General features: G+C 32.9%; 3 protein-coding genes across 3 annotated transcripts; 2 read left to right on the forward strand and 1 right to left on the reverse strand.

Annotated features, from left to right (window-relative positions):
- The first annotated feature begins 2,269 nt into the window (after positions 1-2,269).
- LOC133203981 (uncharacterized) lies at positions 2,270-3,569 on the forward strand. The gene is made up of 3 exons (XM_061339771.1): positions 2,270-2,590; positions 2,975-3,102; positions 3,233-3,569. The coding sequence occupies exons 1-3, from the start codon at positions 2,270-2,272 to the stop codon at positions 3,567-3,569; spliced, it is 786 nt and encodes a 261-aa protein (XP_061195755.1).
- Positions 3,570-3,871: 302 nt separating this feature from the next.
- LOC133203982 (uncharacterized) lies at positions 3,872-11,388 on the reverse strand. Its single transcript, XM_061339772.1, has 8 exons — positions 11,380-11,388; positions 8,967-9,206; positions 8,320-8,389; positions 7,362-7,457; positions 6,892-7,060; positions 6,092-6,227; positions 5,282-5,977; positions 3,872-4,064 (listed from the first exon to the last, which is right to left on the reverse strand). The coding sequence occupies exons 1-7, from the start codon at positions 11,386-11,388 to the stop codon at positions 5,282-5,284; spliced, it is 1,416 nt and encodes a 471-aa protein (XP_061195756.1). The 3' UTR covers positions 3,872-4,064.
- Positions 3,877-5,043, forward strand: LOC133203868 (uncharacterized). Its single transcript, XM_061339668.1, has 4 exons — positions 3,877-4,066; positions 4,154-4,349; positions 4,430-4,691; positions 4,774-5,043. Exons 1-4 carry the CDS (start codon positions 3,937-3,939, stop codon positions 5,041-5,043), a joined length of 858 nt encoding a protein of 285 aa, XP_061195652.1. The 5' UTR covers positions 3,877-3,936.
- Positions 11,389-12,187: the final 799 nt, after the last annotated feature.

Consider the following 12,187-nt stretch of genomic DNA (forward strand, 5'->3'; position numbering starts at 1 on the left):
AATGAAAACCACATAGAACACCTACAGAAAACTACAGTGATCACGAAATCCCCTCTGCTATTTTTAGCTCGAAATCTTCGGCTCGTTCCGTAAATGGCGCCTCCAGAGCGGCCTGCCTAATTGAAGACCTACATGTAATTGAAGACCTACGGAAGACCTAGGGAAGACCTACAAAAATATGGGATATACACAGCAAAACTGATGTGATATTCTGATTAAACATGCCTTATATATATAAAATATACAAAAAAAAAATTATAAAAAGAAGTTTTAAAGTGTATTTTTCAAGCTCGGTATGGGGAACTATTTCTTCTCTCAGACGACCTACACAAGAACGGTAACTCTGGTTGACTTGTAAACAACAACACATGTTTATATTATCGGTAAGGGGGAATACACAAATAAAAAAAATCCAAATGATATTTGTTGAGTTTTTCAATCATGTTTATAATAAAGATATAAGCTTGAATATGAATTTTGATGAGATTTTTATATAAAAATAATTATTTCACATCAGATGTATACTATCAATGTTATCTATTATAGTCAATATTTAATTCATATTACAATTCTTCAAACATGTAATATGTTTTATGGGATAAATATTAAAGATTCTAATCTGAAATATTGATATGTATACTGTGGATTTGTCATAAATCATATAAAGTAAGATACCACTCTGAACTAAAGGCTTCAACACTAATGTGTTATACACACCCTGAGGTGAATAAATTATTATTTTTTTGCTGTTCAGGGTCAGTGAAATACAAGAAGATTTTGTAAGTGATTGTGGCTCTGATCTTTAAGAAAAATTACTTAGGATTTTTTAGTTAACTTATATTTAATACGTTTTAACACTCTGTCAAAAGCATAAACATATTTATTTCAATTATAATATTTAATTTGTACATTGATATACCAAAATAATTTTGAAAATAAATTTTAAAAAAAAGAAATAAAGGAATTCAGTAAAAAAAAAAGTCCACTCATAGGATCTGGAAACTTGTAATAACAATTTAATAATTCATTTAAAAATATACATATATTTTATGATTGATCAAATTATGGTATTATATAATATGTATATGTCTCTGCTTTGTCTCTGCTTTGGTTAAGTTTTTTGTTTTTATTTTATTTTATTTATTTATTTACATTTTTTACAAAATAAAATAATATCTAATTGAATATTCCCTTTTATTATTTCATATTTGATGTATTTATTTTTAAATATCTTCAATGATTCTATTTTTCTTCATTTAACTATTAATTTATTTACATTTTTCTGATATGTTTTGGTGAACATCTGATTTGTTATTTACGCGAGTTATCGTTCTTGTGTAGGTCGTCTGAGAGAAGAAATAGTTCCCCATATCGAGATTGAAAAATACACATTAAAACTTCTTTTTATAAAAAGTTTTTGTGTATTTTATATATTTAAGACATGATTAATCAGAATATCACATCAGTTCTGCTTTATATAGCCCACATTTTTGTAGGTCTTCCCTAGGTCTTCCGTAGGTCTTCAATTACCTGTAGGTCTTCAATTAGGTATTCCCCCTCCAGAGATCGGATGTGACGTCACATCAAGAACACGAGGAAAGATGGTGCGTAGGTGTGTTGTCGGTGGGTGCAGCAACACCAACAGTAATTCGTCTCTGCACGAGTTCCCACCAGACCAAGCTGTAAGGAAAAAGTGGGACAGGTTTGTGTCATCCACTCGGAAAGACTGGAAGCGTGGCGTGGATACGTCTGACACTGTCATTTGAATGTCAGACACCTCGGCCCAACGACACCTCGGCCCATAGACTGTTTCACGATAATTTCCGCACATGCGCATAAAGACTTCCGCAGGGCAAACTACTTTCAATTCTTCCTATGAGTGATCAAAACGGAACACTTATTTACACGTCCCAAATAAACAAATTTTATATGAAACTGTGTTTGTTTTTTGTGTTTTTGTAATTATTACATTAAGTTCTTTTGTTTTTTATTTAAATATACGAGATGTTTTGTAAAATAAATTTTAAATTCAAGCATGAATCTTGGTGTACTACGGACACTTCCGCGTTTAAAATCAAGATAGGACACTTATTTACACGTCCCCAATAAACAGAATTTATATGAAATTGAGTTTGTTTTTTGTGGTTTTGTAATTATTACATTAGGATCTTTTGTTTTTATTTAAATATACGAGATGTTTTGCAAAAATAAATTATTAAAGCGTCGATTTTAGTGCACTGCGGGCACTTCCGTGTTTACTAATCAAAAGATGGCGACCCGGGAGATTTCAAAAGATCCAAAGAGGAAAAAAAAGGAAGTTCTTCAAGAAGTGCCTATCAAATATTTTGCATCTTCCCTGGAAGGTGTTGTACCAGACATTCCAGGTCACGAAAACCTCCCCCCTTTGCAGTTAGCCTCGTATATTACGGTAACGCCCACTTTCATGCCTCAGATTTCCTTCCAACAAATTTATCAACATATGATTCTCAGGAAAACAACAGATGGGAAGGAAGTTAATAACCACAGGGGTCTTGACAGAGCCATCAAACATTTCGAAGCTGGTGATATTTCACAAGTTATGATAGCACAGGTAAATTTAAGAAAATAAAATTACAAGTGTACACATAATAATTAGAAGAACAATATGATTCTTTTGTCCTTGCACAAACACAATATTCTATCAACATTTTGTATTTCCTAAAATGAGTTATGAATTTAAATTAATTACAAACTGATAAATTCTTAGCTGTAATAATGTATCCCTCTCCTATAATTTTTATTTGGTGTTTTTAGGAGAGGGCTAGCCCCCCCCCCCCCCCCCAAGAAAAAAAACCCACAACAATGGTGAGGGCTACATTATTGCAGCTAATAAATTGTATGTGTATATGAAAATTGAATATGTACATGCTCACATGTTTATACATGCCCACATGTTTATTTAGTGATATGAAAATGCAAGGTTGCTTACATTTAGATTGACGACTCTGTGGATTATATAAGGGGATCCTGCTTGGCCTCCATGAAAAAAATCAAGTACCATGTATATATTTGTGTGGAAAACAAGCAAAAAGTCTGCTTTGCCTACTGTGAATGTCCAATTGGGTAAGGTAGCATTTTCAATAAGATAAAAATTAATTTGATAAAATCCCTTTCTTTATCTTGACTCCTTTCATATATACAGCAAGCATTAACTTCTAGTCTACATTGTATCTATAATTAAATTTCATTAAAGTTTGGCCCAGTCATGCAGCCACATAGGCGGTCTACTTTTTTACATTCACCACCTACAACTTAGTGAAAAGCTAATGTCGGATAGTGCCACCTCTAAATCATGTCAATGGAATGTCCCCCGCCCTATGAAAATGGAACCAAAGCCCTTGAAAGACTGGAACTTAAGTCGACCCAAGTTGAGCTCGGAAGGCCAGGTTGAGTTCAGGGAAAAGAAACAGATTGACTTTGATCCACGTCACCCAGATCAGAGGGAATTTCAACTTGCTCACTCAATTGAACAACTAAAGATTCTTAAGAAAATATTCCCCAAAACTGGTGAGCTTGTAAATTGGATATAGATATGGTATTACAATGTAGTGAAAAATTATGAGATTTGATGTTTTAGAATATCTTATATTTTTACACCAATAACACTTCGTAAATACAGCTGATCTTCGGTATCTCGAACACCGATATCTCGAATACCATGGATATGTCGATGTCAATTGGAATTGCCAGCCACTTATTCTTTAGGTATTTAACCCTTGATATCTTGAATACTCGGATATCTCAGTTTTTTTTCTTGGTCCCATTGAGTTCGAGATAACGAGGTTTGTCTGTATTTCAAATAATATAAAATGATCAATAAATCATGCCTTGCAACAGTGAATGTATTTATTAGGTTCTTACAATAAACAAAAGATCAAATTTAATATATGATTTAAAATGTCAGGTATGTGTCATTTATGGATGATCCCAGATGAAACACCAGAAGTAGTAAAAGAAGTGGAGGTACAGACATCTGAGGATCCTATGGAGATGGCAATGAAGGCACTAATTCTGTCCAAGGAGAACTGTAAGAAAAAATAAACACAGAATTCAGATTATATAATTACTTGTAACTGATCAGAATTCAAATTTATTTTCCATGTTTTTATAATAGTGCCGATGGCAATCTCAATTGATGAAAACCTCAGCTTATTCATTGAGGAGAGAACCCAGGGCCAAAGATGTTGTCCAATATGGAGAGAGCTGCACAAAGGGAGAATAACCAGTTCTCTCTTTGGTGCAGTTCTCGGCTCTGGTGCTAACCCTAACTCCCTGGTAGACCAGATAATTAAAGGATCTGGTCTAGACAGGTACAGTACATTTCATGCAAAAAATTTAACATTTTGGAATTAAAACACTTATTGATTACATTCATGAATGTTTATTTTAGATACCAGTCACTGCCCAAAGCAATACAGTGGGGCATAGACCATGAAAAGGAAGCCCTCCAGGACTATCTCTGCCTCCAGAATTGCGTTACTAATCTAACAGTGGAACCATCAGGACTTACCATATATCCATCTCATGCATTTTTAGGTGCCTCTAGTGATGGATGGATATATGATAAGTCCATGCCAGTGGGTAACCAGAAAGGGGTGCTGGAAATTAAATGTCCTTATTCTATTTCCAATGAAGTCATCACAGACAGACAGGTACAACAGTAGTATTTTTTTTCTCCATTTATTCAGCTTAATTGTTTTTTGAATTGCTGATCTACAGAAATTTAATTTATAGGTGCATGAACTTGCTGGACAAGGTGGTTTCTGTCTGGAGATGACTGATGAGGGCCCTCGCTTGAAAAGATCCCACAAATACTATGCCCAGATTCAGGGAGAGATGGCCATCATGGGTTGCTCATGGGGAGATTTTGTGGTTTGGACAGCTGCCTCTCAGAGCAATTGCTTTATCGAGAGAGTTTATTTCGATGTTACCTTTGTAACTTCAATGATGCCCAAACTTGTAGAATTTTTTGTTAGTTATATTTCACCTTCTTATACTAAATAGTAAAACTCCATGATACCTCATTGAAACCTGTGTTGATTGACCAATTTGTCTTTGCATAATATTTCTGATAATTTTAGCCATCAGATCAAATGAGGACCTTATCATTTTAACTTTATAGAGGAAAACATTCAAGAAGTAGTGTTCAACATTTCCACTTCTGTCTTCCCACCTATTCAATTCATACCATTATGCAGGCGTTAAAGGAATACTTGAAGTTTTAAATTGTTCTTTAACTTACCTAATTCTCAATCAAAGGGACATCAAAGTTTGTAATCCAACAGCAAACAGCAAACATCTGTGACGCTAATGGCACTAAAGAAAGAGAAAGAATACCATCAAAAATATGAAAATTCTTCACACGACCTATAGCTCTTTCTACATGAATTCTTAATTTAGCAATATCTTGAGTTTCGAAAACATCTTTAGTAGAAAATTGGTTAGAAGAAGAACGAAAAGGTGGGATATTCAAAGTGCAGCCCTTTTTTTCTAGCAAATCTCGTATAGTAAAACCCTTGTCTGCCATCACCCCATCCCCTTCCTCCAGAAGTTCAAGAAAGAGGGATCGCTCTATCATCTGGCGATCTGACACCTTCCCACCAAAGCTCTCTGAAACAAAAGATATAACACCAGAGGGAGTGATTCCAATAAGAAACTTTAAAGTGGTATGATGCTTGTAGTGTGAAAATGACTGATTCTGATTAATCAAACTGCTAGATCTCTGAATAAATATTTCTGTACAATCAAGTATAACTCTAAGATTTGAAAAAGAATGAAAGCATGATGGCATATTTCTCTGTATAATATCCCTAGATGGAAAGGGATTAAGCTCTTTCAGTTCCTTGTAGAGAAGGCACACCCAAGTTGCAAAGTATTGCGAAAAGGTCCCTGTTGACACTCCAAATCTCTCTGCCATGTCCTGGACATACAAGCCAACCTTTAAATATTGAAGACACATATAAAAAATTTAAATATTAAATGAACCCTTAAATCAAAAAGCATGGAACAATTAATATAATATAATATAATATTGTGTTTCTCCTATGATTACCTTAAGTCTCATCAAGGTTGCTAAGAATTGATCAATAGGCTCCAAAGCCATGCACCTTCTAGTTCTGCTCCTTTCTTCTGGGGTTGAGGAACTGCCTCTCCAGTATACCATTCTCTCACATTTGGGAGCCAGATAACTGAATATAAAAGAATTAAGTTTTTAATACATCAAGGGATGGGTAAATGAATGGATAGATAAATTAGATGCTAAAGTGGTTTCAAGAACATTAATAAATCATATTTTACTATATCATTCCCAACTATCTCATTGGCTTAAACTTGATCACATGATCCTGCAAATTAAACAATCATGGTGATAACAATATACAATTATGGACTTTAGTGTAGGTCGATATGTGGTTATAAGGACTCCTCTCAAGTGATATTGACCAAAGACCCAGAAAGTGATAGCAACCGAGCTTGCGAGGTCGCTATCATTTTCTGTGTCTGAGGTCAACATCACTTGACATGGCTCCTTATAACCAAACTTACCATTCATTTATATTAGTTATATTATATAATCACTCAAAATGAATATCCTGACAAAGTCCTAACTGAACAGACTTGGCTGACATTAAGTCACAATGGTAAACACATGCTTCTTATATTATGACGTCACATTCTACACAACTTTGGTGGAGCCAAAGTGTGAGTCATGCGATGTCATATTCCACCAATGTGCTTTTGCGTCAATATCACAAAAGGACGAATATCATTTGACATCCTTTCAGCCAATGAAAATTACAGAAATAATCTTATATAATATTTGTCAATATTGACTGGATGTTCCTATATACATACTTGAAGAGCCATAAAAAAACTGCAAAGGTTGGCAGTCCCGTATAAAACTTTGTCATGGCATCATCATCCTTGATCTTTGCCACAGACCATTTACTATCTTGCAGTCTTCTCAACTCAGACTGGAGCTTCCTGTTCTCAAGTAACAAGGGATCTGGATCACATTGTACACCTACAATCATTTAATGAATGTTTACCCTTGAATAGACAATACATGTATATTATATGAATCATAACTATAAATCTAAAGTAAAAAATTACAACTTGTGGTGGTTACATAAAAAGAATCTGTAACATGCTTCTGAAATTCAGTTCTTATTGATTCTGATTATGTTAATTACATTGTATATTATGAAAACAATGATTAGACTAATAAGTCTAATAAGTTATGGCAGGCATAATATTTGAGATCACATGCCAGATGTACGATATACCTTTAAGATGCACATATAATTTATTTTGTAAGAATATACCAATATCTCTTGTCAGTTTGACACCAGTGTCCACATCCTCCTCCTCCTCTAATATACTGCCTGTAGCTGAACAAAGTGAATCAATTTCCTCATCATCTGTAAACATAAACACATTCATAGACAATTCTAAAGCCAAACAATCCAATTCTGATTGGCATTATTGCATCATAAATTATGGGTACACAGGGTTTGACGCTAAGGCACGTCTGACCGACCCAGTCTAGTAAATGCGTGGTCCGGTCGTGTTAAATTTTCATGAACTAGACCGACTGGTCGTGTGGATGAAATAAATGTTAACCCTCATTTCAGTTTTTCAAATAAATGCTCTAAAATCTTTTTAAAGAAATTTTCCTAATTTTCCGATTGCAAACACAGCCATTGCTCTGAAAAAGAAAACTTCCCTGCATGCCACAATCGCTATTTTTGAGCCAGGCTGTAATAGACAAGTCACAGTCGAAACTAGCTTCGTTCAGTATCATTTGGTATGAATAGTCATTGAATAATATAGTTTTTGATTTATTTACATGTATATTAATGGTAATAATTTTATCTAAGTTCCTTGAATTAATGTTCTTTAAAGCTTATAATATTCGCATGTATACTCATTGGGCTGCTCCCTATGGGCTCAATGGGCTGCTACCTATGGAACAGTCTGTCAAAATGTATACATGCGAGAGATACACTGCAGTATGGTTTTGAAACTTCTTTTCCATCATAATAACAGGTTATAAAAAGAAAATTTTCAAGTTTGGTCAGGGCTAGTGATTTTATGGTCGGGGCTAGTAAAAATTATGGGAAGTAGCCCGACTGGTCTAGTACTCGTAAAAGTTAATGTCAAACCCTGGTACAACAAAATATTAATTAAATCATGTTTTAAGTTAAAGTTACTGATTTTACTTAAATCTTCTTCACACAGCTAAACTTCAACTGTGCAATACAAGTCTGACTAGACTCTCACCTTTGCAGTATGAGTGAGCATAAAGAGAAAAGCTCACACTTTTCTTCTCCAGTGCTTCTTCTCTCTCTCTCTAGCCTCCTGGAAATCCTGTTCAAAACAAAAATTATAGTAAAGATAACTAAAGGAAAAATCTAATTTGGAACAAGTGTTCCAATACATGTACTTTACAATGAGAAGAATATTTAATATTTTTTTCATGACATGTACATATACTTTATAGGAAAAAAGGGTTGACCAATTATCATATCATATGTCTTTTTTACATTGATGAAATTAAGGAATGACTTGTCACGTAGGCATATTTCATGAAGCGAGCTAGCACTTCATGAAAAATATGCCTACGTGCTAGTCTGTGTGATCTACACACCAATAATTCACACAAAACTTAAAAACATTCCTTATATTTACATTTTACATGTTCAAAATCACCAACAATATACTCATTGTTTGAATTTCTCACTGTCCTATATCGTTACATTTTTTATTAATGTCTCTGTATCCTCATTGTGACGTCACTTTAGCACGAGTTTCTCAGTGCATATTTCTATGCGTGAGTATACACTAAAATGGTATTCATATCAATTTCACAGTTGGCTTAGTAGAAAAACACAGCAAATGTAAATATTAAAAACTGATTTTTGATATACCCTCTGTAAATTTCGTTTTGTCATCCTCTCAACTCTTTTTACATCCACAGCCTTCTCCTTGTAAGAAAAAAGTGTTGGGACATAATTAGTATCTTCTGGATCATCACTATGCCGGGTGCACGATGTTTCGGGACCACGACGTTTCGGGACCTGACTAATACGACGTTTCGGGACTAGCAACAAGACGGTTCGGGACTTGGGTAAAGACGATTCGGGACTTGAGTTAATTTTTTTCGGGATCTAAACAAATTATTTTATTATGGTGATATAGCATATTATTCTAATTACACATAGTACGTAATATTTCAAGCTAAATCCGAATTTTAATTTTTATGTATATATATATAATAAAAATTGTCATAAAGATATACTTTGATGGTTTTTTTTCATAACAGACGACGAAGAATAAATCTTTACAATATTCATTTTTATTTCTTTTTATTTTTTTTATCATTTTTTTTATTAGTTATTTTTTCTTGTGTGTGTGGTGATGGGGGGGGGGGGGGTCCAAAATTTAATCTTCTCAGGTTGATGATAGATATTTTAAAATACTCAAGTGATCTCCAGCTACCGTCGAATATATCTTTAAAAAACATGTCAGTAAATTGTTAAAACAACAACTGGGATCAGGTACACATATCCCAACTGATACTCTGTACATAGGGAGGTGTTACGTACATGTATAATGACGCCGCCTGTAATGGGAACTAAAAAGATTGTGTGGTTTCTTTTGAAATTATTTTAAGAAAATAAAAATCTAAAAATATGGAAAAAATATCGTTTGTTTATTGGTAAATGAAATAATTCAGAATCAAACAATAGTTCAACAAAATATGAAGGTTTTCAAAATGTTTTGATCTTGATTTTGTCTACCTTTTCCCAAACGGTTTCAAATATTTTTTTTTCCAAATAGTTTTGGCATAGTATCTGTAAGATTCTTCCCTGGAAATGTTACGAAAACATTTTTAAGGTTTCCAAAACATTGTAAATAAACATATTTTACAAATGTTGCGAGAACATTGGCCCTAAATTTAAAAAAAATACCATACTTTAAAAAAAGCATTAAATGGTATAAACAACATGATTTCATTTGATATCGTTTCAAATAATGTCTTTAAAAACATTTTAAATTTCACCATAGCTTTATCTATTTAATGTGGCAAGGTGGAAATTTGAAATTTAAGTTGACCTGTTAACGTAGTCAATGTGGAAAGTCTTTTAAACACTTTTACAACGTACATGCAGCATGAAAAATTTAATATTTGCAAATTAAATAATATTTAGTATTTATTTACAGTATTATTTAAAGTTTGTCATGTACCTAACTATGTGACACCACATATAATATTACGCACTGGTCGGGTATACAAGAAGATCGATAATTGAGTTTCATTGAGATTTGTAGTCTGTGTATACACAGTAAACATAAATTCAGACATCCATACCATTGTAGACAAATTAACAATTTTGATAGTACAATAATATATAGCGGGAATATTTGGGACTTTCGTGGGAATAATTTTTTTCTAATTAAAATAAATGAATAAAATCGATTACTTTCATCATTTTTCTTAAGTCATCGAGTACATGTACTTTGCATAGACGAAGAAATTGTCTAACTTTGAAACGTTAAGATGAAAAATAAGTTAAACGTGTTTATATTTTGAAAATTAGTAAGTTTGGTTTATTTCCAAATGTTGCATACATGGTATATATATATATACACATCATACTTTCGGGTACTACTAAACAGAGTACGCTAGAGTACGATAGGGTACTTTAGAGTACGCTAGAAAAAATGTGTAGTCTAATGCAATTAAATTGTTTATTTATGTAAATATAACTCGATTAAACATTATTATAAACTAATATTGCAATATTTATTTCAAAATATTTGTTTTTAGCGCTATTTTGACAAGAAAATAACATTCATGATTCAATGCATTAAACTGTTAAAGATAATTAACACTCTGATCTCGATTAATATTTTGTTTCAGACTTACTAACTTCAACTAAATTTTATCAAAAATTAAATTTATTGCCCTATATAAATAGTTTTTACATTAACAATGAAACATTTCAACATGTTCAAGTTAAATTAGATCGGGATCAAACGATAAACCGTCACCTGAAATCAGAATTTGAAACAACTCCTAAAATAAGGAAAACATACAAATCTAATTTAAAATATATATTCATTATGTTTAACTAAAGTAGAAAAACATAGAAAAAGTAGTTAAATTGCATTAAATTATTAAATTTTACTAGCGTACTCTAAAGTACTCTATCGTACTAGCGTACTCTGTTTAGTAGGACCGTTTTCTTACCCATTTCGTTTTTTTTTTCCTTCTCTGCTTAACGTATACATGGATGTGTAGGAAGTTTATAGCTTAAGTTATAACATTTCTCTTACCTGTAACATTTTGTATAAATTTGCTTTTATGATTTTGTTGCATATATAACCTGAAATAATAATTATAAATTTTATACATGGATGTTTAAAAAGTTGAACATGGGATTTTTCAGATTCTGATTCAAAACAACTACCCGTAAAACGTAAAGTTTTTTACTGCACATGTGCTAGCTTGAGCCTTTGTAAATTTTGTAAACAAATATGAAATCAAATACCTAAAATTATTATTAAAAAGGAGAGAAAGAAAGTCTTAGAAAGAAAAAACACGTCCGTGGTCTTCACACAGCAGTTACGATTGTCTCCCGGCTTGAATTCTACAAACTCTCGTATCAAACACTATAGGCCCTAAATAAATCAAATACATACTTAAAAAAAAAATTGAATTAAATTTTGGTCAAATGTTAACCAAATACTTTATAAAGGTAATATATCAAATACTGTAATAAGAAATTAAAGAGACAACACCGCGGGCGTTTGATTTTCTCGGCAGGCGTGCTCCATGCCGCAGGCAAAATTTAAAACTAATAAAAACTCCAATCAGTGCTTCTTAAATTATAAATTGTGTATCAAACTGAGAAATTATACATGTATAAACATAAAAACACAAGTAAACAAGTTTTATTTCATTTCCTTTACAAAATATTTAGAAGTCCCGAAACGTGTTAGCCCAAGTCCCGAAACGTGTTAGCCCAAGTCCCGAAACGTGTTGTCAGTTCCCGAAACGTCGGGGTCCCGAAACATCGCGGTCCCGAAACATCCAGAATTCACTATGCCACCCTAAAACAAAATGCTCAGAGCATATGCATGT

The sequence above is a fragment of the Saccostrea echinata genome, unplaced genomic scaffold, assembly GCF_033153115.1.
Source record: "Saccostrea echinata isolate AGI-Se365-2 ecotype Australia unplaced genomic scaffold, CSIRO_AGI_Sech_v1 ptg000052l, whole genome shotgun sequence".
NCBI classification, from domain to species: Eukaryota; Metazoa; Mollusca; class Bivalvia; order Ostreida; family Ostreidae; genus Saccostrea; species Saccostrea echinata.

What these genes read in the sequence shown, in the direction of transcription:
- LOC133203981 (XM_061339771.1), top strand. Translation starts at nt 2,270, where the DNA reads ATGGCGACCCGGGAGATTTCAAAAGATCCAAAGAGGAAAAAAAAGGAA. An exon ending in CACAAGTTATGATAGCACAG is followed by an intron (nt 2,591 to 2,974) that starts GTAAATTTAAGA and finishes GCTTACATTTAG; the next exon opens with ATTGACGACTCTGTGGATTA. An exon ending in TACTGTGAATGTCCAATTGG is followed by an intron (nt 3,103 to 3,232) that starts GTAAGGTAGCAT and finishes ATTTCATTAAAG; the next exon opens with TTTGGCCCAGTCATGCAGCC.
- LOC133203868 (XM_061339668.1), top strand. Translation starts at nt 3,937, where the DNA reads ATGTCAGGTATGTGTCATTTATGGATGATCCCAGATGAAACACCAGAA. An exon ending in AATTCTGTCCAAGGAGAACT is followed by an intron (nt 4,067 to 4,153) that starts GTAAGAAAAAAT and finishes TTTTTATAATAG; the next exon opens with TGCCGATGGCAATCTCAATT. An exon ending in AAGTCATCACAGACAGACAG is followed by an intron (nt 4,692 to 4,773) that starts GTACAACAGTAG and finishes TTTAATTTATAG; the next exon opens with GTGCATGAACTTGCTGGACA.
- LOC133203982 (XM_061339772.1), bottom strand. An exon ending in CAAAACGAAATTTACAGAGG is followed by an intron (nt 8,390 to 8,966) that starts GTATATCAAAAA and finishes CCAGGAGGCTAG; the next exon opens with AGAGAGAGAGAAGAAGCACT. An exon ending in TGCTCACTCATACTGCAAAG is followed by an intron (nt 7,458 to 8,319) that starts GTGAGAGTCTAG and finishes TTATGTTTACAG; the next exon opens with ATGATGAGGAAATTGATTCA.